The following is a 25,769-nucleotide window of genomic DNA, read 5'->3' as shown; positions in this document are numbered from 1 at the left end:
TAATCAAAATATTTTTTCTTGGACTACAACGCATGGATTGTAGGCAACAGTTTATTTCCTCGGATTGGTTACTTCAAGAGCGAGTGATTTCAATGTTAAGTCAATGTAAAGACCATTGACGCGCATCTGGAGGTCTCACGGCGGGAACGAGGCTTTTAGCCCGGCGCGGTAGACGCGATTACGCCTCATTCGCAAATTGAGCATTGCCGCGGGAAATGCGCGACTTGAAAAATTTGAACTTTGGTGGAAAAACGCACCGCGTTAACCATTCAGTAGCTTGCTCTAGTAGTGATGTGATTACAGAGAGCGAGTGGAGTCGCAGAAGCCCCTCCCATGACACGAATTTCCGTGTGAATGTTTTGTTGACTAGAATTTCACGCGGGAATGAAGCGGGTAAACTCAAAATGTTCAAGCGGCAAACTAGACGCGGATTTGACGCCTCTAGCGCGGCTGGTTTGAACCGACGGTAAGCCTGTAAATTAAATCCTGTCAGCATTGCTTTGTGAGCGAATCTTTCAAACATGGTAAGGATCGTCACATTTCCGTCTGACTTCAGAGGTATTCAGGCCAATCACAACGTACAGATTAGCTGGCCAATCAGGGACACAGCGCTTTTTAGATCGATGAGTTTTGTACAAAATCAATGCATTTAAGGAAGGCATGATATCTGGAGTTACAAAAATTGTATGGTATGTGGAAATAATGTGTTTTTTGAACCATAAATCACGCAAAGACATTGTATTACCCCAAATACGCAAAATAACGGGTTTTTTTAGCAATGAAATATGTGCACTTTAAAATGAACCACTATGCATGTAAATTTTTTTACATATGTTGTTTCCATTATAAATGGCACAGATCCTTGAACACCCCCGCTTTCTTCCAGCTGTGTTTTTATCTTCCGAATGTTAATTCCTCACAAAGCAGATCTCATGAAAGACTTAACGCTGCTCTCAGCTTTCAGTTGGAGTGTGTCAGCAGACCATTGGCATTCCCTTCCTGCCTGCTCTTGAAAGACCGATACGAATGCGTTACTTCCCCCACAGGGCTTGTGTTGATAGGCAGAATTGATCGGCTTAATTGGTTTGATAGTGATAACGCCCATAAGGCCGAACGGCAACATCTTGTTAATCGGCATTACAATTCATTGAGGATTTGGCGCTCTTGAATTTCTGTGGTTAAAATGAGATTCATATTTGCCCGTAAGTGGGCCAATCCGATTATGATGTTGTTCAGTTTGTGTTATCCGCTGTAGCTGTGCGCTCTGTGATAATTCATTAGAAGTTGCTCAAGGCCGGATTGAATCCAGCTTCTGTTAATTAAATGTCCTCTTGCCTCAGGGTAATGTATCTCGCATGTTTCACCGTGGCCCGCTGATGGATGCGGTTTATTATGGGTGGGCGGGTCTGACATCAATAGACCGTCAGATCATGTGGGATCACTTGATTCAGGCGTCAAGTGAAGTAAATCTTCTCTAGCATGTGATGTCCACCTGGCATTGATACTGATACTCAAAGTAGAAAATGCAAGATAGAAGATAGGAAATGGAGATATCTGAGGAACATGAGAAAGAGGAGATTAGTTTGAAGATAAACCTTCAGGTTCTTTTGTTTAACATTCAACGTTTATGGCTGCTTGTGTTTATAACGAGATAGGCCCTGAATGAAACAGCACTTCCTCATTGTAAAAGTCTAGATGGTAATTTTCCACCTGTCTGCTCTGATTCAAGAGGCCTGAATAAAAGCAGAGAATAAAAGCCACGCTGAACACGGACTTCCACATTCTCGTGTTACCGGCAGGGACTCATGTGACGCCAGGGATATTTGATATGGTGATACAGGAACCAGAACCCTCAGCAGAGCACCTTCATGTTTTTTTACTCCGTTCTGGTGCATTTACAAAGGTACTGCTCAGATCATGTAGGTGCACTTTAGCACATTCATTTTGGATGGTAAGCATAAACAAACATTATGCCAGAATGGATTTTTAACATCTTGCATTTGAATTCCAACACATTTGGAGCTGCAGCTTTTACTGCTCAGTTCACTGAAAGTGTATAATGTGATTTCCGTTGTACTCAATGTTTCAGTTCGGTTAACTTGTTTGAGGATAGCATGAGAGATTGATGACATCATGCATAACAAGACACTGCCCGTAAGCAGAATAGGCGTTTGATTGGCTGGTAACCATGTGTATGCTCTCTAGTGTGTCTTCATCTCCTGGTGAATGTTTGGAAGGTGGTGCTGCTGTTTTGAGCCTGATTGCAGTTGTTGTTTTGTGATGAGATTTCTGTCTTTACAAAAAACATTGTACAAAAACACAGCTTTCTTGGCTATTAACTCTTCCCCGCCAGTGTTTTTTTTTTTTAAGTTGCCAGCCAGCGGCAACATTTTTTATAATTTTCACAAGTTAAATGCCTTCCAGAATTGTTTTTTTCTTTAAATATACATACAATATATCAAATTAATATACTAGAAAGAGTTAAAGCTGCAATCCAAAGTTTTATTTGGTTAAAATAGACAATTTATTTTTGAGCAATTGTATAGAATCAGTGTTGAAAACGGTCTTCCTACTTTACATTAATTTGCTTGATTTATAATTTATGCTGTCAGGTACAATTTTTTGGGAAATGTCAGTTCGACTTTATATTACTTTAACATGTGTAAAGATACGTAAGAGCGTAAATTTACCTGCAATTCCATGTTTCAAACAGAGATGGCGATAGAGAGACAAATGTTACAGATCACACTTTTAAGCACATTATCAAAACTAATTCTCAATGCGATTTTGTTAATGCAGCAATAAGTGTCCTGGCTTGGGAAAATAATTATTTTAAATAAAATATTTTAAACAAAAATATTAGGAAAATGGATGTGCTTGACTTTCATTATTTCATAATGCCAAAACATCTTGATGTCCTACATAAAACAATTTGTTGGGGTTTTTTGCCTTGGTTTTGGGGCTTGTAAAATATAACCCAGACGTTTCTTGACAGTTTTATCAAAAAACGCATTTTAAAGGGACACAAGGCAGCATTTTTATGTTAATAAATCATCTTCGTAAGTCGGTATATGGTTAAATGACTCATTACCGGACGAATGAAGACTCTCTCACCCGCCCCTACCGTCTGTAGGAAGAATACCCCACTTGCAAGTTCGCTGTATCCGACCCGGTGTCCTTCAGTCTCGCAAAGTCTCAGATTTCGCGAAAAGCAGGATCACTTTATGGCAAACAGCACAGAGGCAGGTGAGCTAAACACGGCTAGGGATTGTTGCAAATGGCAGAGCCGGGAAAGAAGCATCGAAAACCCTTGACGGAAGGAAAACATAACTGGATTGGAAATAAGCTGATAAACTTGGTTCCGAGGGGGGAGGGACAACAGTTCGTTTTACGACAGTGTGTTTGAAAGCATTTACTTTCAGACACTAGGGGGAGCTCGTAGAGAAATATTACGAAGACTTGCCTGGATTCCCTTTAATTGACAAAAAACACTCATGTGTCAATTATTGTAATTTATAAATCCGTATTAACTGCAGTGTGGGCGATTGTTAAGCTGTTAACTAGCACTGAATGACCATTAGGGTTTCTCTCTGAGAATATAATTAAATTCAATTTTATTTATATAGCGCTTTTCACAATAGTTAATTGTTTCAAAGCAGCTTTACATTAATAGTTGTATGAAAAGCATAGAATATAAATGACGTGTTTTGGCCTGACTGCTGTTACCCCTGGGGTTGGGGTTAGGGTATAAAGTATGTTTCTGTAAGACATTTAAATTCAACAAATTCGCAGCACCACTCAGCCGGAATTGTGTGGCTCTTGAGCTTCAGAGCATGCAACAAGCCACGCCCTCATTATGTCGTTTTATTGAGAGCCTTATTAGCAACAAGAATCGCAACAAAACTTCCACACGCGCCAGTCAAAATCATCTGTGGCGTAAGAACCAATGTGACAACGCACATGACATTAAATAAACTAATCAAAATCTTTTGGAAATTTGTACAGCTGACTTGCAGCTAAAGTCCCACCCATTTGCGGCTGACCCACCCATTTGCAGCTGGCTCCGACCTCAGTTTATACACATCTCGTTTGCTTCGGCAATTGTTAAGCAATTGCAACAACTGATCCCATCACAGACTGCCCTTCACTGTTTGGCAGTGCTGGGCGAACCGGCAAAAAAGACCGGGATGAGAATGAAAGGCTTAAAAAAGCTAAATTCATGCTATGAAGAGCTTTACAGCCCCTAAGGATATTTGGCAAGCAAATCTAAAAGCCCTATTTGATTTCTTGATCGAGTACAGCAAAATGGGGTCAGACGCCACAGTCTCCTCTTAGTCTGATTGACCAACTGTGGGAAGCATCTTTGGTTTATCACTCTCACAATGAACACCACAACTTAAAAAGCTGTACAGTAATTGCACAGAAGATACGTTTGAGATGCTTATCAGTCAATCTGAGATAAGCTCGACTGATGTGTGGCGCCTTTCGCATAAATAGAAGTCTGCATTGTGAGGACTCGCTATGAAATGAATGTCATTTTAGAATGCTTACAACATTAAATGCCTATTCATGCACTTCTTAGTATAGTGAGTGATTGTTTGTTGCATGTGCACCTCCGTGAAATGCATCTTTCCATGTTGTGATTTTGCATGGAGCATCTCATCTATTTTACAAAGGACCTTCAGTCTTGCGATTCCACTTTGTTTTTATTATTTAAAACTAAAGCATTTAGGTAAAAACATTTCAAAACGCTGCTATACTTAACGGTAAACCATGTAATGCTAGTCAGCAAATTTAATAGCAACTTCCTATATTGGCAGTGGCAGGCTTTTTTGCTTTTTCCATTTGAAATCTTTTGGAAAAATCTGTGTAATGATCCTAATGTTTGGATCCTAATGGATCACTGTGTGATACACGGCACACCTCCTCCCTTCCGTGTAAGGCTGCATAAACATCATTGTAGCGTTGAAGCATTAAATCTTCAAAATAGACGGCAGTGGCGCACATCGTTTGAAAGTTTACCCTCTCAGGATTCCGTTAAGGGCACACACAAAGCATAATATGATTTATAGCAGTCATAAAACTGTAATCTAGTTGTTAGTTACCTGAACCGGCCGGCGCCGATTTATGTTATTTACTTCAAAAAATAACCTTCGAAATCTTCCCTTTATCCGCTTCGGTGAAATTGTCCAAAACAAGTTGTTCATAAATCCCCAAAAGTCCAAGGAAATGGAATATCCAAGCCTTTTAAACCAAAACTATTTGTTCGCCTCACAATCTTGACGTTTTTGACCGAATTACGATATAAATACTGTAAACAATTTGTTAACTACCGGACATTCGTTCGACTCTCACTTTTCATTCATGATTTATAATGATATATTTGGGTGTCACGTTTATTGTGCAACATCTGAGGAACATATACGCCCCCTTGTGGAATTTCAGCCATTTTATAAGAGGCTACGCTGTAAATATTACAAAATAAAATCTATAATGATTACTTTTTTAAGGTATTGTAAACTGTTGCATTACATAGTTGAAAGTAGGGATGTTAACAATTAATTAATCTTCAATTAATTGTCGATAAGATTAAGAATTAAATCAATAAAACGTAACAATTGTCGAATAAGCAAGATCATGCACGTGTGCGCGGCGCCTGCGCAAAACATACAGCCGGAGTAAAAAATGAAGCAACTGCGAGCGCGCAGAATTTAATCTAGCCATGCTCACAACGATGCTCGATGCCAAGCACACACCTGGTCTTTTTAACGTCATGCGAGACGAGGCTGGCTGCTAACGCAACGAAGTGCCATCCACAGTGGATCTGATTGGGTCCAATACAGAAAATGCAAATACGGTTAGGATACTGGAAGCAAAGACCCTCTTCAGAGAAGCCTGGAAGATTAGCAAAGCTGATGGGAAGGAGACCAGTGGCCGGTTGCATAAACATAGCCGTGATGTTAAGAATGATTCTGACCAACTAGCAATTAGTTAGGGCTAATCGATCTTATTATTTGGATTTAAATTAGACCAATCTACCTTTCTATGTAACATACTTAAAACAATTATGATCAGTCTTGAAGAAAAAAATTCACGACTAACTTTTAAGACTAGTCTTAAAGTTTTATGCAACCGGCCACAGAAGCCGTTTTAATGAACAGATTAAAATGTAATCTTAAATTCTGGCAAGAAACTGTAAAATACAAACTGTAACTGACTGTCGTTACACTCTGAATGCCCGCAATATATTGCTGATCATTATTGACTGGCTGAGGCGCTACACGCTAGCCAAGTTGGCTGTTGCGGGTCTTCTTATGGAAGATTGCCATCTCCATAATATAAGCATCTTTGCTGAAGGTACGCCGCAGGTCTAAGCTGAGGTGACGATGCGTGCCCTTTGTGTGCTTCTTGGATATAATTACAACAAACGGTGTATCAACGACTCGGAAAGCGATGATTTTAAAATTGATGATTTTATCAAAACACCTACATTGACTAATTTTACAATCCCACAAGCATGTTATTTAGACAAAATTAATTATTTTAATTCGTGTGAGGAAGCTGGAGTTTCTACGCACACTTTTGTCATTGGCTATATGCTACTGCAGTAAAGGCTTATTGCACTATTAATGTTAACGATTATTCGATTGATTGATCGTTAATTTAAACGATCATCGAATTTTGGAAATTGCATAAATTGACATCACTAGTCTGAAAGAGACAAGTGAGATCTCTTTACCTCCATAGCAGGCTATGTTTTATTTCATCTCAAGTAAATGCCTGTTCAATCTGAAAGTTTCATATTTGGTGTTTGTAGGCCTTAACAATAAAATAATTCTCTGTATTATGAAAACCCAGCTAAAGTTTTTAATCATGTCATAAAATGTAAAGAACATTATGTGAAAATATAACCTTGAAATCTTAAATAAATATTGATTGCGTATAAGGACATGTCAAATATTTAAATCAATGAGTAAAATGCTTCTTATCTCATTATTAAATTAAGATTTCACAGAAAGGATCACACTTTACTATTTAGGGAAAATTCATGTGTCAGACCCAACTATTTCTTCTTTTACATTTCGTTTCCCATTTTGAACTTCTTTGGAAACCAAAATTGTGTACATGCGATTTCTGACACCCAACCCCATGTGGGCCTGATAAGCAGAGGTGGGGATGGAAAGTTTTATTTCAGCCTCTCATTCGCTCATACTTGCAGGCTTAGCACTGGGGTGAATGCTTGGGGGTGGCAGGATTTCCCCTCCTTATGAGCTAAAGCGCAAACCTCCGTGAGTTAAAAATACACATCGCTCTATTTGTAGGGGGTCTGTCCTTGCTGGGGGAAAAAATGCATGGAAGAATCCACACGGGTTTGAGTGCCCTGTTTACTGTAATGAGATGTTACAGTCAATCCACGGTTCGTTTCCACGGAAAGATCCTCCTTTCCCAAGTCCTTGTTCTCCGCAGCAAGGCTTTAGATTCATCACATGAATGTTCATCTTATCGTTATCGTCAGCGTCTTTGAAGAAAATAGTGTGGCTTTATCGCTAGTATAACTTCAGTGTTCTGTGGGTGTGCATGTTTTTTTCTCACCTTACTCTCATACTAGCATTGTATCAGAAAAGGGCAAACCCAGGGATAAACGTTGGGCCCAGAATATATTCATATTTAACCCAAAAAAAAAGGTTAAAAACGTTTAAATTACAACCCAACAGCTCAGTTTGTCCATTTTTGACCCAAAATATTTTAGTTTATCAAATTTCTAGGCCTAATTCTTGTTACAGTAGATGTAATTTTTAGTATAGGGGTGTATGTGCGTGCCTCAGTGCCTTCTGGTTTTCTTTGCATGGCACAGTGCAGAGCTAAAAAAAACGGAAAAACTCAGACAAAGTGGCGATAGGTGTAGCCGAAGGCCTTGTGTCATGACTTCCTGCGGTCAGTGTGTAGTATCCTCTTGGCTCAATAGAGGCATGAGACAATAATAGCTTGCACATCTTGTCTTTTCAGTGTCAAACCAGCCAATGTTATCAGTCCCGCATTAACACTTGTTGCGAACGGTCGCACCGGTCTACATGTCAAACCTTATTTGTTTTTTGGAATAATTACTGTGAAACACTGAAAGAAAACATGGCCTTTACGCTCTCTTCTGTCAGATCATATCGTAGATAACTCCATTTATCTCAATCTGACTCTGGCAGCGGTGGAGAGGGGCTGCTGGTGTTTAATGATTGCTTTCGGTCTATGTCTCCAGACACCCAGCGGGTTTGATGCCTGTAACCGGGTGTTAATTGCTGGTGTCCGGCCTGGACTCTCGCTGGGCGTCAAAACTGCCAGCCATGCAGGATATTGCTTCAATAACTTTAGCATATAGTGTAGAATATTAATAGAAGCCACAGATGTAGCGGGAACAAAATGACTTTGTTTTGAAAAAATGACCGCCACATGTAGAAATGGCTTTTATGGGTGACCTATATTACTTGGGTGAATGATACACGTTAAAAAGCAGACGGATGTTGTAACCTTGGTAGGTTGCACGTCTCCATCTGACAACTAACTAATAATTACCACATAATTATCATATTTCTTTTACAAAGAACTAAACTGTAGATCTAGGTCTTTGTGGTGTGGTTTTGTGTCGAACAGATGCCAGTGACTAAAGTTTTTCATGACCTATTTTTTTTATTGCCCTATGGATTAATAGTTGATTAGAAAATGCTTTTTGTTCAGTTTATTTCTGATGGTTATGTCCCATTGTACAGTGCTTTGGTCAGTGTATCACCTTCGATATTGCCCAGCTTGTCAGCACACCCGTCAACAATTGGATTCCAAAATCTGGGAGACCTCTAAGGTATTACAGGAAAATACAGAAAATATGTACAATAAAATTAAAAATTTAATTTTCAGGACTAAATGTATTCTTTAGGCATCGTCTGTGGGACCTCTCTTGGCACTAATTCCGATTGGTTGCTGGCGTTTTGCCGCTGAACAGCGTCATAGCTTATTACCATAAAGTTGAGCTTCTTTCTTTTCTGATTGACGCTCTGGTCGCTCAAAATGCTCAAAACACGACGCCGATGGATTTCATACAAGATCTGTCAACTGGACAAACTTGGAGTAATATATTGATGTGATTATTTATATATAACGAAATTACAAATTACAGGAGTTTCCCAAAAGAAATAACAAAACGGAAGGGGGGCGGGAGTGTTGACACGTATGATTGTCACTAAACAGTGAACTCTTTGTAGTAAATGCAGCTCCATCTGAAAGCAGGTTATTGCGATACTGCTAATCAAGGAACCGTCTTTACTGACGAGATGCGCGTGACAATCGCATGATATTTATCATGTAGCCAAAATAATTATGGCACATAAAAATCAAAGCATCATAAAATACACAAGTAGCTGCTTGTTAGTAATGCACAAAATATAAAATACATTTTGAATACATTTTAAATAGATGGCAAATCTCACTCAACTGCACCAATTCTTGGCAATATCTGGGGCTTTTGTGTCTCTTGAATTACTACTACAATGTGTATTCCTTTCATTTTCACACCTAGTCCGTTTGAGCTCTCCAAATGCTATCGGAGCAGTTTAGTGTGTATAGTGTACAGAGCAAGTGATCTCAGACCCCCCTAAAAGGACCCGAAAGCGAACCGAAAATTGTTTTGGGTTCTATTGTGGTTTGATTTCTTATAGACATGTGAAACAATGAGGTCCTGGTCCACTTCGTGTGTCATTTTGACATGTGTCAAAATCAGCTGCTTCACTGAAAGATGGGGTCTGAGTTCATATGAAGTTATGATGTGAACAAGAAAGGGTCTGAGATCACTTCAGTCCTGAAGAGGACCAAAAAGAACTGTGTTCTCTTTTAAATCCACTATATTGTGGGACTGAGGTCACATTCGGCAAGTTCCTTTTCTGGTTCACTTTAAGTGAACTGGGTTTACTTTTAAAATTAACTATATGTGAAAACACCATAAAAATACATTAGTAGTGCCCCCCCTCGTTTATTATTTCTATAGTTTTGAAATTAAATCTGAAATTGTAATGCTTCAGTCAGCATATAATCTATACAGAAGAATCAATAATGCATTAAGGCAGAGACTGTGGTGTGTTTCGTATTCACAGTGTTGACCTTGGTATCAAATCTACCTTTCTGGAAATGTACTGACTAATTCCAAAATCTGGCAAATGAGATGGAGTCGTGCTGATGAATGGACTGTATGTTTCTAGTTGTCACACAGGATTGTGGCTAAATCATTTAGGGGCGGTTTCCTGGAAAGGGTTTATCCAGCCCAGTCTCACAAAATGTTGTTATATAGTCAAATACATTTTTTATTCTTTTTCTTGATATATCACAAATTTCCGAGTTTTTTTTGTGATCGTATAACAAATTCCTGTTTTCGTGTGATTCATCACGTATTGGTTACTCAACTGTTTTGTCCTATTTTCTTACCATTTTCGCTTTGGTTTAGGGTTAGATTTACATAAAATGATATCCCTACCCAGACCCAACTCTAACCCTAACGCCAGGCGACATATACAAAACTAAATCCGAAAAAATTTGTATAAACCAATACACAAAGTGACATTCTAATGCAAGCACCAAATCTAACCCTAAACCGAAGCGACAATGGTTTAAAAATAGGAAAATGCAGTTGAGTAACCAATATGTGATAAATCACATGAAAACAGGAATTTGTTATACGATCACGAAAAAACGCGGAAATTCGTAATAATATAACGAAAAAATAATAAAACAATTACGTGACTATATCACGAAACCCCGTGAGACTGGGTAGGTTTATCCCAGTCCCAGACTTAAATGCATATTTGACCTGCCTTAATTTAAAAACGTCTTGCACTAACATATGTTAGCATACAGTATATCAGTGCCATTGTTTTGTCTCAAGAGGCACACCAGTTTTGTTTTTTGTATGTTTGTAAAAACTTAGGCCTGGATTAAGCTAAATCCTGTCCGGGACACTGACCCATAGTGTCTGTGTTTAAAGTGGTTGTCTATGAGACCAATGTTGCTTGTTATATGTTTTAATATTCATTGTTAACTTTTAAGATTTATTCCATTTAACACAAAGCCAATTTTTCTTAATTTAGGTATTTATTAAATACCAAATGCACTTTAATATAACATTAAAACTCTTTATTTAGAATATATCTAAATTGAAACTATTAAACTTGTTTTTGATTGGTTCATTATTAGTCTCTCTTGAGTCTACAGATATGGGTGTGCTGAAGTGATGCTGCCATCCTATTGGTTTTTTATCAACATTAAAGGGATTTTCATTGTAGGTTTATTAAGATTAAAATAACTAAGTCTTTATTTGGCCTCTTTTGTAAGATCAGGTAATTAATCTGGAATAAGAAACCTTCATATTTGTTCTGCTTTTTGTCCTCTATTACATAACAGATTTCAGGGAAATCCACAAACAATTGCTTGTTGGTTTCTGTCATTATCAGCAACATTTCTGTTTTCTTTGTAAGCAGTTGTTACCTGTTATATAATCTTCTCATCACTAACCAGAATTTGCCTAAAGCTGTATGACGTACATTCTGTTGACATAGGGCAGAATAACCACGTTCGTTGAATTCAGGGTACTTTTTGGCCTGCTTTTTGGCTTGATTGTAGTTGCGTGTTATTGGTGAGATCAACCACGATTTGGGGCCCTTGGATAGGCAGCACAAAAGCTGATTGGGTAGTAGTGAGGCAACGTGTTTCTACGCGCATCTATTTCTGACACCTATTTCCTCCCACAAAGCCTAGCAGCAACCCCAAATCCAGGAAGTGGTGGCCAGTGGACGTCTTGCTGCATGCTGAGAAAACAAGAGACGTTTGCTCAGCATGTTACAACAAAGGGAATTTACATTATTACATTCAAATTACTTTGTTAGCTCTGGCCTAGCTCAGTGAAACGAGACTACGATGAGATTGTCGTTGTGTGAAATTGATCGTGCCTTCCTTTCATTTGTACAAAGGAGAACGCAACATTAAGCTTTTTGTGCCTATTTGACTGGTCGTTCCTCACTGATCATCATGAGTTTACAACAGAAGGCCACACCGGCAGAGCAAACGGGATCAAACTGGAGCCCATCTCGCTGTTCAACTGGCAGGGAGAGTTCTCAGCGCTGGCGTCTCCTTAGCAGACCCTGGCTAAAGCACAGATCCAATTCGGCCCCCGAGGAACCCTTAGACGCACGGGACAGAAGGGTCCTGGTTGGACGGGAATTGCAAACACAGAGCATGACATGGTCCCGACCTACCAGAACCGCTTCAGCCAATCCCACAATCTCAAGGGTCAACAGTCTTCCTGATCCGAAGTGCGTGACCAGTTGCGGGGTCCTAATGGAGCATGCTAATCTTCAGCGGGACTGGTTATCTCGAAGCTCGATTTCTTATCAGAAGTCTGCCTCTGAATCAGGATCAGGGAGCGAAATTCGTACAGAACCTCCAACATCCAGGCGGGAACAAAGTTCTTTCACTTTCTCAGGAATTCTGCTGTCCATGTCGAGACAAATTAGCAAAATTTTAAATGCCCCTACTGAAGCTGCGGATGGAGAAGACGGTAGGATGTTTGATTTAATATTTAAAGGCTCTTCATACTATAGACTAGATTGTGTTGGAAAACAGATTTGTGTAAGCGTCACATGTTTTCTAGTAGTACTTTGGTAATGTTTTAGCTGGAAGACAACTGGAATCTTGTGCAGGACAGGCCTCCCTATTAATTTGGCTAAAATTTGGTTCAGTCACTTTCTGGACTGATGTGTCATTTATGTTACTAGCAATGATGTAAGTGATCATTTGACTCGAGTGAGGCGTCTCTTCGTTTTAATCCAGTCATGCCGAGTCACGCCCCAGCTGTGAGAAGCAGCTTGCTTAATTTTTGAGAAATGTATGTCCCATCTTGGATTTAGGGTTTGATCACATTTGAAACACAGTATTTTGTATTTTCACAACTCTTGATTATATGCTGTTTGAGTCTACGCTCAGTTTATACCTGTAAACACTAAACCGAAAGCATTCATATTAATAATTATTTTTTTAGTCCAACATATTTAAAGATAACAGCCATCCCTTTTTGTTTTAGTTTCACTTCCCACTTTACATTTTCAGTTCCTATAGAGGATATGCATTGACGTCCCTGTTCCACATGACCACGTGGGAGCTCGCACTGTTGAGTGGCAAACGTTTAACAAAATGGCTCGTTTTCATAGAGGCTGCTGCGAAAATGCCAGTAAAACTGACTATTATCAGATTAAATTGAATTTAGTTGGACTTTATAGCAGAAGTGGACAATACTTAGTTACATTAGTCACATTTTCCAAGCATCTGTGCTTTATTAGTGTGTTTGTATTGGGAAAAGTTTTACTTCACTACATTCTAAAGCATGGAATCATACTGTGTATTCTTTAATATTGCATATTAAAATTTATTTAATACCTAATTACATTAAAATTGTGTACTTTTATTTGAGTAAAAGTACGTTAATGTACTTAAATATTAAATGTAAAACAAACGTGTATTTATGAAATGTAATAGAATAAAAATTATGATAATAAGCTTTGGAATGTATGTTTTCCAAAGAAAAACACGGATAAAATACAAATACTTGAAAAAATACTTGTAAAATAGAAAGTAAAACCTCTGCTTGATAGAGACCCTAGCAACTTGTCAACCCACCTGGTCTGTGGACGTTGGCATGAACAATCTATTTACTTCTCCTTTCGGTGTTTTTTGGCAGTCTGTAAAACGACAGCTCCGAATTCTTGTTAATCTGTTGGTACAGTCTATCGCACAACAGCTTTTCCCATGTAAACGCGTTTTCCCCGTGTTTTCGCTGTACTCAAATGCTGCTGCTCTGTCCTTTGCCACTCAGTGGGCGTAATCGCAGTCCTTTTCGCCGAAGGTGACGTCACGTACATACCCTCTATTACCGTAACATTCCCAGGGCTCCAGACTAACTTTTTTCATCAGGAGCACAGTGGCCCCCAACTGAAAATTTTAGGGGCACAACCAGAAAATTTAAGGGCACACACCGTAAATCAACATGATAATATTCACATTTCTTCTAATTTCCACTGTATTACTACTAGTAAATACTTTAATGATAGATCACAAAAAAAAGGTCAAATTAACTGGTCGCACATGTGCGACGATGTAAAATTCAGTGGCACACTCTCAAATTTTGGCGGCAAAATGCCACCATTTGGTGGCAGTCTGGAGCCCTGATTCCTGTCACAATTAGCATAAATGCTAATCATCTAGCATCTATTTTGTAGACACAATCTCTTTCAATTTACACTGGCAATATTAAAGTAAATTATTGCTTTCGACTTGGATTTGACACAGTTGCAACCTTTAAAGCACGAATGCCAAGTGGTTGGTTTGGAGTTTGTGTCAACAAACCTAAGGGGTCCATGGATTTCACCCCCACCTAAGGCCAACCATTCCAAGTTTTTCGTTTAGAAATGTAGGAGGGAGCTCGTTCACCTCCTTTTGTATGCAAATACATGTTCCTGCCATAACACAAAGATTGTGGGCTTGCCACTTCTTAACCTTATTACCCTTTGAAAGGCTGGAGCAGAGGTGGCCTGCGGGAGTCATGAGAAAGCACTAAGCATTTCCATTTCAGAGGTCTCATCAGAAGGGAGTTTTGAAGGGAGAGAGTCTTCAATAAAGCAGATTCCTATGTTAAAGCACAATGGTTTTGGTACATAAGTGGAGATTTCTCATTTAGATTTGGTGTGAAACCTCCAGGAATGCCCCAACCTGACAGAAAAACAGTGGGTGGGGAAATCATATAGACCTGCACCTGAAAGTGGGGCGCTGCTGTTCGTTGCTCGAGATAACTTGGAATCTAGAGGTCAATTCTGACATTATTTACTCTGTGTCATTGAAAATACAGTTCGAAATCAGTGTCAGGTTGAAGACTTATATTGTTAAATTCTCAGTCTTGTTGTTTATGCGGTATGTTCATTTCCCTTGTGTATAGAAGATAAAAGCATAGACGTTTTATAGATCCCATTTTTGGGTGAACTGTACTTTTTTTATTTGTAATAGCAACAAACACCTAAATCCTTCAAGATTTCAGGCATTTACAGGTGTTGCAAATACACCCACAGGAGGCGTGTGGTATATTCCTGCTGGGAGGAAGTAGAGGGAGTTCATGAGAGAAATGCAAATTTTCCAGGCATGTTGACGGCAACCTATTTAAATATGTAACAATATCTCTTAGTGGTGGAGTGTCGGACTTGTGAGGCGAACAAAGGGGTGTGCGCCATGTGCCTTAGCTCTAGCGCCCGTCCGGTCTGAAACACAGCGGAGGACAGAATACCAGCGATGCAAATTATTTAACATGACAGATGTCAGGCTGTAACAAACACATGACCTTTTTATGTGACAATAACGCTTGGCTAGTGGTGAATTAAGTAACAGTGACACTTGCTAGCTGTGCACATATTTAAAGAAGTGAAATTGATTTTCACTGATGTTGAAGTACTTTTTCCCAGGCATTGAATCCATATTTAAATATTAATGCTGATAATTAAAACCCTCTCACGGCTATATCACTGAAATGCACATTTACATCAATAACAATAGGCCCACACAGTTGTTTATTTACCTTTTATTTTGAGTAATAAACATGGTAACAAGACATCATAAATATGTGCATGCTATCCACACAAGGTGCACAATGCACACATTAATTAAAACACCACAGACATTGTAAATGTGGAACAGAAACTTGGGGATGTTGTCACAATAACAGACCAGTATGCAATCATCATTCACAAATCTCTTTAAACTTTATAACAAAAATGGCAAACAAGTTAAAATACCATGAATAGTTTTAAACATGCAGCACTTATTCAGTCTTGATGAAGCATATTGTCACCGATGTAAACATGAAAGCTTTCATCTTCGATCAGGCGGCTTTGTGTTGTTTCCGGTCGAGCCATTTAAAGATCGCGACACACATCTCCTAGAAATTCAACCAATCAGAGGACAACTTCAAAATCTGCTGAAGTGTTTCCAGAAAAGTTTGCTTTTATAAAGGTTTACATAACGATTAATCGCGATTAATCTATTGCTGAATAAAGGTTTTTGTTTACATCATATATGTGTGTGAACTGTGAATAATAATTGTGTGTATATAAATATGCACACATGCATGTATAATTTTATTTATATATAAAATATTTATATATAATATAAATTATACATAAATATACAGATGTATATACACATGTAAACCATTTCTTAAATATATACATGCATGCATGTGTGTGTATCTATTTATACAAAATTATTATACACAGTACACACACACATGATGTAAACAAAAACCTTTATTCTGCAATAGATTAATCACAATTAATTGTTATGCAACCAAATATTCCGTTTATAATTGGATTTATGACCCATTGGACTGAAGTGTCTTAATGTAAACACCTTAATCAATACGTTTGAGGTCGATTAGATGCTAATTTCGATCGTATTGAAAGGAGTGGTGTAGCAGTCGAATCCAAAAATATTTTGTGCACATGCGCAGAGGAATTGTTCTGAAGTTCATGTCTTATTTTTATCTCTTATTTATGGATCACGTGATTCTCGTCACAGAAACATGCAATAGCAAGGCAGTGCCAACACGCTTTTTATTAAAGGTGCAGTGTGTACATTTTTGCGGCATCTAGTGGTGAGGTTTTGCATTGCAACCAACGGCTCAGTCCACTGCTCACCCCTCGCTTTTGAAAGGCATAGAGAAGCTACGGTAGCTGCCACTGAACAAACATCACATCGTTGGAGACAACTTCGTAAAAAAGTTTGTCTGTTAAGAGCTTCTGTAGAAACATGGCGGCGCAAAATGGCTACTTCCATGTAAGGAGACCCTCTGTGTATGTAGATAAAACATCTCATTCTAAGGTAATAAAAACATAACGGTTCATTATGAAAAGTCTTTATTCACCCCTGATCATATAGTTTTGTATAATATTTTGCATTAAATTACACACTGCACCTTTAAGGTAATAGGGTCACGCGCTGTACATTCTGCAGGGTTCATGTCTTTTATAACATTACGTGAAGCAATGAAATTGCGTTGTGTTTTCATTGCCTATATCTGAAACGTCTTAAAAACAACTTTCTCCAACTCAACTTTGACTTTGTATATTTTCAAGCATGAACTTAACGAGAGATGCTGTGCTCACTGCTCAGTGTTGTCAAGTCCTCTGCTTGTTTCGAGTTCAGATTTGGGCTACTTTTAAACCGTTTCAGTGAGTTGATATTTTTCTGCGGGTTAAAGATGAAAGGATTTCGTTTATTATTTATTGGTATTTGTGCTGTGAATAGTTATTGGGCTGATTTTGGGCTAGTTTTGAATGTCCAATGGGATGTTTTTTTATACGTGAATCTGGCAACCCTTGCTTGTATTGTTTAGGGTGCTTGTATAATGTACTGTCGTAACCTGCAATCAGATTAAATTCAGTCAGATTGACAAAATTTTGTGCATGTAAACCTAGCTTCTGACTCACATTACGTATGTTTACATGCAACCAAATAATCCGTTTGTAACCGTATTGATGGCTCAATCGTATTGAAAAGTCTTCATGTAAACACCTTAATTAATATGATTGAGGACGATCGGATGCAAATTTGGATTGCATTGAAGGGGGTGGTGTACTCCCATGTGATCCGATCCGCAGGAGAAAAATATGCATGTAAACGCGTGAATCGTAGTATTTTCTCAATCAGTTGCAAAAATACCTTGTGCACATGCGCATAACATTTTTGCTCCAAGTTCACGTATTATATTTACCTCTTATATCATATATGATTCTCGTCACAGAAACACGCAATAGCAAGGCAATAGCATCACGCAATATTAAGGTAACGTTAATAGGGTCACCTGCTGTACACGCGAATTCTGCAGCGTTTATATATACTTTTAAAACACTCGGCTACTTAAAGTAATAAAATAGCATTGTGCATTTAAGAACAACTTTTTTCAACTCAGTTTTGACTTTTATCCAGAGATAAAGCGTGAACTCGATCATAGATGATGTCCGCAGCGTAGCGTTGCCAAGTCCTCTTTTTTTTTTTTACTTTAGGTGCTACTGTTTAAACTGTTTCCACCAGTTGTTTTTTGCGGGTTAAAGATGAAATGATTTTGTAGCTTAGTTATTGGTATTTGGGCTGTAAATAGTCATTGGGGTGCTTTTGGGCTGGTTTTGAACGTCCATTCGGATGGTTTTGATACACGAATCTGGCAACCCTGGCTGTGCGCTTGCACAGATGTTCGTTTCGGATTTTATAGAAACGAACATTTTAATCAGATTGCAATGTTAAGGGTGCATGTAAACTGTTATGTCGTAACCTGCAATCAGATTAAACTCAGTCGGATTGACTAAATTTTGTGCATTTAAACAAATGGCTGCTTTTTCTTCGTTATTTGGTTCAAGTTATCCATTTCAAAAATTTTAAAAACTTTTTTTTGTAATTAAAGAAAATGTATTATTATTCAAGTATCTAATGTCAAATGTCCGACACACACACAGATCAGAAGGTCTTTAAGATCATGAAAAACATTTTAGTCAATTGACCCTAAACCTTTGACCGGAAGAGCATGTCAACATAGTCAGGCCTGGCACATGTCAATCAAAATTCCTGTTCAGTTGCACAATAATGCAAGTGTGGCCAATAAAAGTAAATTCATGTGAGCTGTTATTAATTTCACTTAATGCTGTCAATTTAGTGACCTAACAGCACCTCTGCCTTTTTTCAAACCGAAAGGTTATTTAGATATAAAAAGGTTCTTCGTGGAACCATTCAGCACAAAATTATTCTTCTATGGCATCGTGAGGCACCTTCATTTTTATGTGTGTAGGCTCTACAGTGGCACAGTATGAAATGCTTGTACTGCTGATGTGAATTATAAATGACAAAAAGCACTCTCCTGTCACTGTTATGGCATATACCCTCCCAAACCCCCATTCTGCATTTTGTCCTATTTTGCTTTTGAGAAATGACCTAAAAGCTTTTAATATTCATGAACATCATTAAAGTTGAATTCTAAGGCACGTTTAAAGAGAAAGTGAATCAATTTAGCAGCATGTGGTCTTGTAGTGTGAATTTATGTTCCACTGTCTTTGCTTTAGACTTAATGTGAATATTTCATTTCTAATTACGCTTTTAGTATCTGGCGAAATATTAATGTTTGTTGCACTACGTGTTTTTGTGTCAAATCGATGTGTGTTGTTTTCATATGTGGTGGCACGTCATTCCTCGTGTCCCGGGGTCATCGATGGTAAGACGAGAGCAGCACCCCACCTCGCCCCGCAGTCAACAGCTGTTTCTCACAGACCGGCTACTGTCCTAGGTTACTGATTAACCCAGCCCACTACAGTACATCCTGCTTAACCAACTGTGTCAAAACAAAGTCGCAACTTCCCCTAAGCATCCTCACTTTGTTCCTCCAGCTGGAAGCTAGAAACGCATCCTCACAGAGCTGCAATCACAGCTCAATCTGTTAATTGCAGTCATTTCCTCTGTGTGTGTAGACCCAACCCCCTCATCTCCCCAGACACCAATTAAAGCTGCTAATTTGAAAGGTTTATGAATTACCTTCCCAAGTTAAGAGATGGGTATTGATATGTCTGTAAATGTCTTGCTGTTATTCATTTTTATGTGCTATACAATAACTTTGCCCTGCTTTGGACTCTGCCATTGTACTGTATTTGCTGCAATACCTTAGAGTAATAAGTTGCATGTGAACGCAATGACCTTAAAATATTGCAACATACATGTAGGGCTGCTAGAGACATTGATGTCATCTATTACGTTGGCTTTGAAAATGTGCGTTGATCGGACACATTATTACTGTATTAGGCAGTAGGGCAGCATGGTATTGACGAAAAATGCAATATGTGATAACTTCAACCTAAAGCTTTGTTTATGCATAACTTTAGTGAAGTTTTCCCAATGTTAGGTAGAATTTATGTGGCATTAATGGTACACGATGCCCTAAAGTGTTGTTTGCGTTTTTTATATTAGAAAATTTTGAAAACTAAAAGGGATAGTTCACCCAAAAATGAAAATTCTGTCATCATTTACTCACTCTTATGTTGTTACAAACCCACATAAATTTCTTTGTTCTGATGAATACGAAGGAAGATATTTTGAGAAATGTTTGTAACCAAACCGTTCATGGACCCTATTCACTTCCTTAGTATGAAAAAAGAATACTATGAAAGTAAATGGGGTCCACGAATGGTTTGGTTACAAACATTTCTCAAAATATATTCCTTTTGTGTTCATCAGAAGAAAGAAATTTATACAGGTTTGTAAAAACCTGACCGTGGATAAATGATGACAGAATTACTATTCCTTTAAGTATTTTTAGAAAATTATATAGTAAAAGTTTGAAATACTAATTGTAGTTTTACTAATTATTTATTGGCAAGTCAAAAAAATCAGCTAATCCAAATCATAATTAATAGATTAAAGGTATAGCGGAAGATTTTCGTTTTCCGGGTGGATCACCTCTGTTATTGGTCATCCCAGATGTCAATCATTCTGATTATATGTTGACGTATAACTGTCGTACGTGCTCGCCTCTAGGTTCGCTTTCTGCACATGCGCACTTTCATGTGTATGTGTGTTGTGCTACGGTTTCAACCATTCATTGAAGCTCGCGATCTTGCTGTGTTTTTTTTTCAAAATGTCTGAGGGTCGCAAGAGAAAAAGTGTCTACGAATTGTATGACAAGAAGAGAAAGGACTATAAAGAAAAAAACAAGACCAGAGTGTTTATGGGAGACTATTTCACACGCTGGCCGCTGGCGTGAGCTAAAAGGACAGGTTGGGCTTCTCACGCGAAGTTTCTACTGGAAAGGTACATTTTGTCATGCTATTTGGAGAAATCCATTTAAAATCACTGCTAGTAAAAGTTGATGTAAGCTATGATTAGCGATGCTAGCCCTGGCACGAGTCACGAACCGCACAGACACGGTAAACATGCCGACAGCAACTTGTAAACAGAACGAAGAGAAGAACTAGGCTCCTGCATGCTCTCTCTCTGTCTCGTGCACGCGTTTAACAGGCGTTCCCTCTCGGGAGGATGGAGAGTGTTGCGTGTGCATTTTTTAAAAAATATGGAGGGGCGGTTCTTTTAAATAATTCGGGAAAATCTTCCGCTATACCTTTAATTGACAAAATAATCGATAGATTAATAAGAAATAAAATCTTAGACTGTAAAATATATGGATGTAGTGTCAATGACATCACCCATAGGTTTGTGAAGAGCTTTCTTAAAGCCAATAGTTGGCTGAGGCTGCCGTCGCCATCTTGGCTCATCACTCGTGGATAACAGAAAAGGGGTAAGGAGGCAGAATGTGGGTGAAGCTGAGGTGCCTGGATGCTGAAACCACGCCCACCTAGCTCGACGGTAGTGACAGCAGTGGCAGTTCACACATCACTGAAATGGCCACGCCCTTAATAATGCAGAACTTTAATGTGTAATTCACACCAGACGCGGAAGAGGCGGCAAACGCGAGTGATTTACATGTTAAGTCAATGCAAAGATGCGAATAGGCATCTTGCGGCATGGTACGTGAAATTCACAGATTGAGCGTTGTGGCGGGAAACGCTGAAAGTTGAAAAATCTGAACTATATAGTCGCACTGCGTTAACCAATCAGGAGCTTGCTCCAGTAGTGATGTGATTACAGGGAGCGAGTCGCAGAAGCCCCTCCCATGACGTAAATTTCCGCATTAATGTCTCTAACGACTAGAATTTCATGCGTGGCTTTCATGTGCGAATGAAGCAAGTAAACTCAAGCACAGTTTTGCAGCCTCTACCGTGGCTGGTGTGAACGCACAGTAAGGGTTAATATAATTTAAACGGATAAGTTACAAAAAATTCACCTTTGCACAGTTGTCATGAAAAGCAAAATTAGCTAAAAAGACCAAAACACTTTTTGTACCAGGCTGTAAACATATTATTTTCTGCTGTAAAGTTGGGCATTTTAACATGGGGTGTCTATGTGAATTTACTTCCTTTGGAGTCAGCCTCTAGCGGCCTGTCGGCGTATTGCAGTTTAAATCACCTACGTATTGGCTTCATCAAAGAGATCGAAAGGTTGCCCCTCAGTTGCAACCTTACATACTAGGGCTTTAACAATAAATCGCTTGTCCCATTAAAAAGACCTGTCTAAAATCACAATTCTGTGTTTCGTACGCAGCTTGTGCGTGTACTATGGCGTTTTGGTCAGTAAGAAGGCCTTATCAATCTAAAATCATTATTAGTCGGAGTCATTTATAACGTGCATTTAAAAAAGCAACACTCGTTAAACAAAATCATTCAAAATATTCTTTATTATCATGAAAATACCTGAAAAAATCTGAAGAACGGCAATGTAAATGTTCTTCTAGACATTTTGTGGAATAGCATTTGTAATGCTACGTCTTCTGTGGCACAATTGGAGTTTCTGCACGAGAGCGCCCTCTGGCTTTTGGATGTGGCGGCATTTCACCTTACTTCATTCATTGAGAAAACGTGCATTTGCACAATTAATCATACAGCCCTATTACATACATGATCATTGTGTATATCAAAGTGCATATATGAATAGTTGATATTATTCTTTTGTAAACTTAATATTTCATTGTGCAAATTCTTTAATAATTACTGTATGTTAAGCTTTTAAAGCCTCACATTAGACTACATGTAATATTAAGTGAATATTTTTCAAAAATATCATTTTTCATACTGTAGTAAGTTTTAAATTAAACAATAAAGCCATAAATTGTGGTTAAAAATGTTAAAATTGTGACCAAGTATACGACTTCTCTCATTAAGTAATTTTTAGTTTGAAGTTAAAAGCTTGACTTTGATTATTAGATGTGTTAATGATTTATACATTAACTACTCAAATACCACCAATATACCCATATTACTTGCAGTTACCATCATATAGATATCACGGTCAGATTAGATTAGTCTCTCTCCCTCCCTCTCTCTCTCTCTCTCTCTCTCTCTCTCTCTCTCTCTCTCTCTCTCTCTCTCTCTCTCTCTCTCTCCACACGTCAACTGTGTACCTGCTGTAGACACGCACTTTCCTCCATGTCATGGTATTGTCATTGGTTGGAGCTGTTTGTGTTTAACGGTTGTCGTGGACACCAGGTGGTTGAGCGCTGTGTAGTTTGGATTAGGAAGAGGGTAGGAGGTGAAGCCTCGCAGCCTCTGTGGTAAAGTGACACAAAGCATCTTCTGTTCTCCATCTTAGCAATCTGTTTGTGTTTGTGTGTCAGGGTGTGCACACACCTGGCAAGCACTGTGGGAATTTGGCATTAGGACATACATAATACCAATGAAAAGAGCCATTTGGACGAGAGCACACAGTATAATCACTCAATTCAGGAGTGGATGTTTGAGTATCTGTTCAATAGTGATGTCATTTGAGCCTTTTATATGTGTACTGAATATAGGATAGGGAATCAAGAACCAGTTCTACTAAACATACAGAAATACGGGGAAACAGTTTATCTTTTAGTTAAGTTGTTAGTTTGCAGACTTCATTTAATGCAATGACAAATCTTTCGAGGGTGTTGTCCTCGCTGGTTACACGCAATGAGCAAAGTAAGCAAATGATTCCAACAAGTGACTCTTATGAGCATTTTTAATGGCAAAAGACAAATCAATCTTAAAGGGCACATTTCACAAAACTTTTTTAAGAAATAAAATAATTTTTTTGTGTCCCCCAGAGTACGTATGTGAAGTTTTAGCTCAAATTACCATATAGATCATTTATTAAAGCATGTGAAAATTGCCACTTTGTAGATGTGAGTAAAAATGTGCCATTTTTGGGTGTGTCCTTTTAGTGCAGAGATCAGCTCATTTGCATTTTAATGTCAGTGCTGTGGTTGGATAGTCAAGTTTAAGGGTTGGTATTATTATAATAAGATCCCCTTTTGACATCACAAGGGGAGTCATATTTTTCAATGACCTATTTTTCACATGCTTGCAGAGAATGGTTTACTAAAACTAAGTTACTTGGTTGATCTTTTTCACATTTTCCAGGTTGATAGAAGCACTGGGGACCCAATTATAGCACTTAAACATGGAAAAAGTCAGATTTGGAAAAAAGTCAGATGACCCCTTTAAACTCTTGAGATATTGGTATAAATCTGTCTGGAAACTTTCTTCACTTAACTTAAAGTCATTATTGTAGTTTAGTGTCCAACAATGTGAAAGTCTAGATATACATTATTTAGTCAGGAAAACTATTTCTAGTAATTTTCGTTCTTCAATGATCAGATATTTGAATTGTTAAGGAACCAGAACTGGAATCAGAATTGAATTTGTTTCAAAGGAAAATAAATGTGCCACAGTCTCTTCTCCTGACTGTGAACGGATGTCAAACCAGAAGCAAGCGAATTTTAGTTCTGCAACGGCTGACGCTTCCCTGTTGTCTCATAAACCGTACACTTCTGCTTTCCTCAGAAATTTGCAACATGCAAGTAAACCAATGTCATTGATGGTTTCTTGTGTTAAAACATTTCCTTGTCTGATTTTTATGATGTTGTGTTGACATGACTGGGTAAATAATGGCTGTGTGAACTATTTAATTGTACTTATGCAAAAATAATATATGGTAGTCTTAAAGGGACACTCCACTTTTTTTGAAAATATGCCCATTTTCCAGCTCCCCTAAAATTAAACATTTGATTCTTACCGTTTGGAATGCATTCATCCGATCTCCGGGTCTGGCGCTACTACTTTTAGCATAGCTTAGCACAATCCATTGAATCTGATTAGACCATTAGCATCGCGCTAAAAAATAACCTGGAATATCCCTTTAAGGCCTAACTATAGTCCAATTTTTTATTTGTACGTGGGGGTCCGCATACAGTGCATGTGACAAAGTGTTCATCATCAGAAGAGTGTGTGCGCCACCAGATTTTTGAAACCCTGTGTACATAGTACGCCTAGGTCACGCATGTGTGCATACAGCAGAATGTAGTATGTATCCCAGGAGATGCAATGCATATTGCCGCAATGAGCATGCATTGACTGTGTGTGTACACATACAGTTGAAATAGTATACTTTGCAGGGCTGTGCGTTCGACCGTGCGCATACGTTCATGTATACATAAAAAACAGACTATACTCTGAACTTTAGGGGTCTTTGGTGAGGGGGTTTGGTTTTACTAAGGCAGCGGTGTTTGAAAGCAGTGGCCGTTGATTTTTTTTGTGTGGTGGCATTGATAAGCAGTACCGAGCACCCCCTCATCTGAAACCCCATCCAGGACAGGTGGTACGACCTCTCCTTCAGCTGAAGACATTCCAGGAAGGGCTGCAGGGGTTTGGATTACTCTTCCTCAGACACATGTGAGGCGCGCCTGGCCTTCGGTGGATGTCTGTGATCATAGAGATGTACTGTAGGCCTGACTAGGTCTTTGTCACTCGCGTGACCTTCACAGATGTATGATCCACATGCCAAGCTGCTCTATCACACTTCAAGATGTTTTGAGCGTGATGAACCAAACATGCAGCTGCGTCAGCTAACCTGCAGTGCTTTGCAATGGCATGGCAGTCTTATAACATACAAACATAACATAGTTTTGATAAAAATGTTTAAAGATGTGGTAGTTAAAAACATAATTGTGATGTGGAGGGGGCTTTCATTTTTTTTTATGATGGTCATTGTTTTTCTTCAGAAGGATTTGCACATGTCTGTCACCTCATGTCTAA

General features: G+C 38.6%; 1 protein-coding gene across 6 annotated transcripts in view; it reads left to right on the top strand.

Moving 5' to 3' along the window:
* rasal2 (RAS protein activator like 2) overlaps positions 1–25,769 on the top strand; it is a 101,092-nt gene that overhangs the window by 7,109 nt on the left and 68,214 nt on the right. For 2 of the 6 annotated variants that reach the window (XM_055201759.2, XM_055201758.2), the window contains exon 1: positions 11,805–12,586. The exons of 1 other annotated variant lie outside the window; for it this stretch is intronic. In XM_055201759.2, the coding sequence (XP_055057734.2) occupies positions 12,058–12,586 (529 nt within the window). In that variant the 5' untranslated portion in view covers positions 11,805–12,057. Of the gene's footprint in view, positions 1–11,803; positions 12,587–25,769 lie in introns of those variants that run through there. 3 more of the 6 variants (XM_055201757.2, XM_055201756.2, XM_055201760.2) reach the window with 2 other exon arrangements.

The sequence above is a fragment of the Misgurnus anguillicaudatus genome, chromosome 2 (assembly GCF_027580225.2).
Source record: "Misgurnus anguillicaudatus chromosome 2, ASM2758022v2, whole genome shotgun sequence".
Taxonomy (NCBI): Eukaryota; Metazoa; Chordata; class Actinopteri; order Cypriniformes; family Cobitidae; genus Misgurnus; species Misgurnus anguillicaudatus.
The sequence above is the reverse complement of the archived record's forward strand: the minus strand, read 5'-3'. Positions and strand labels throughout refer to the sequence as shown.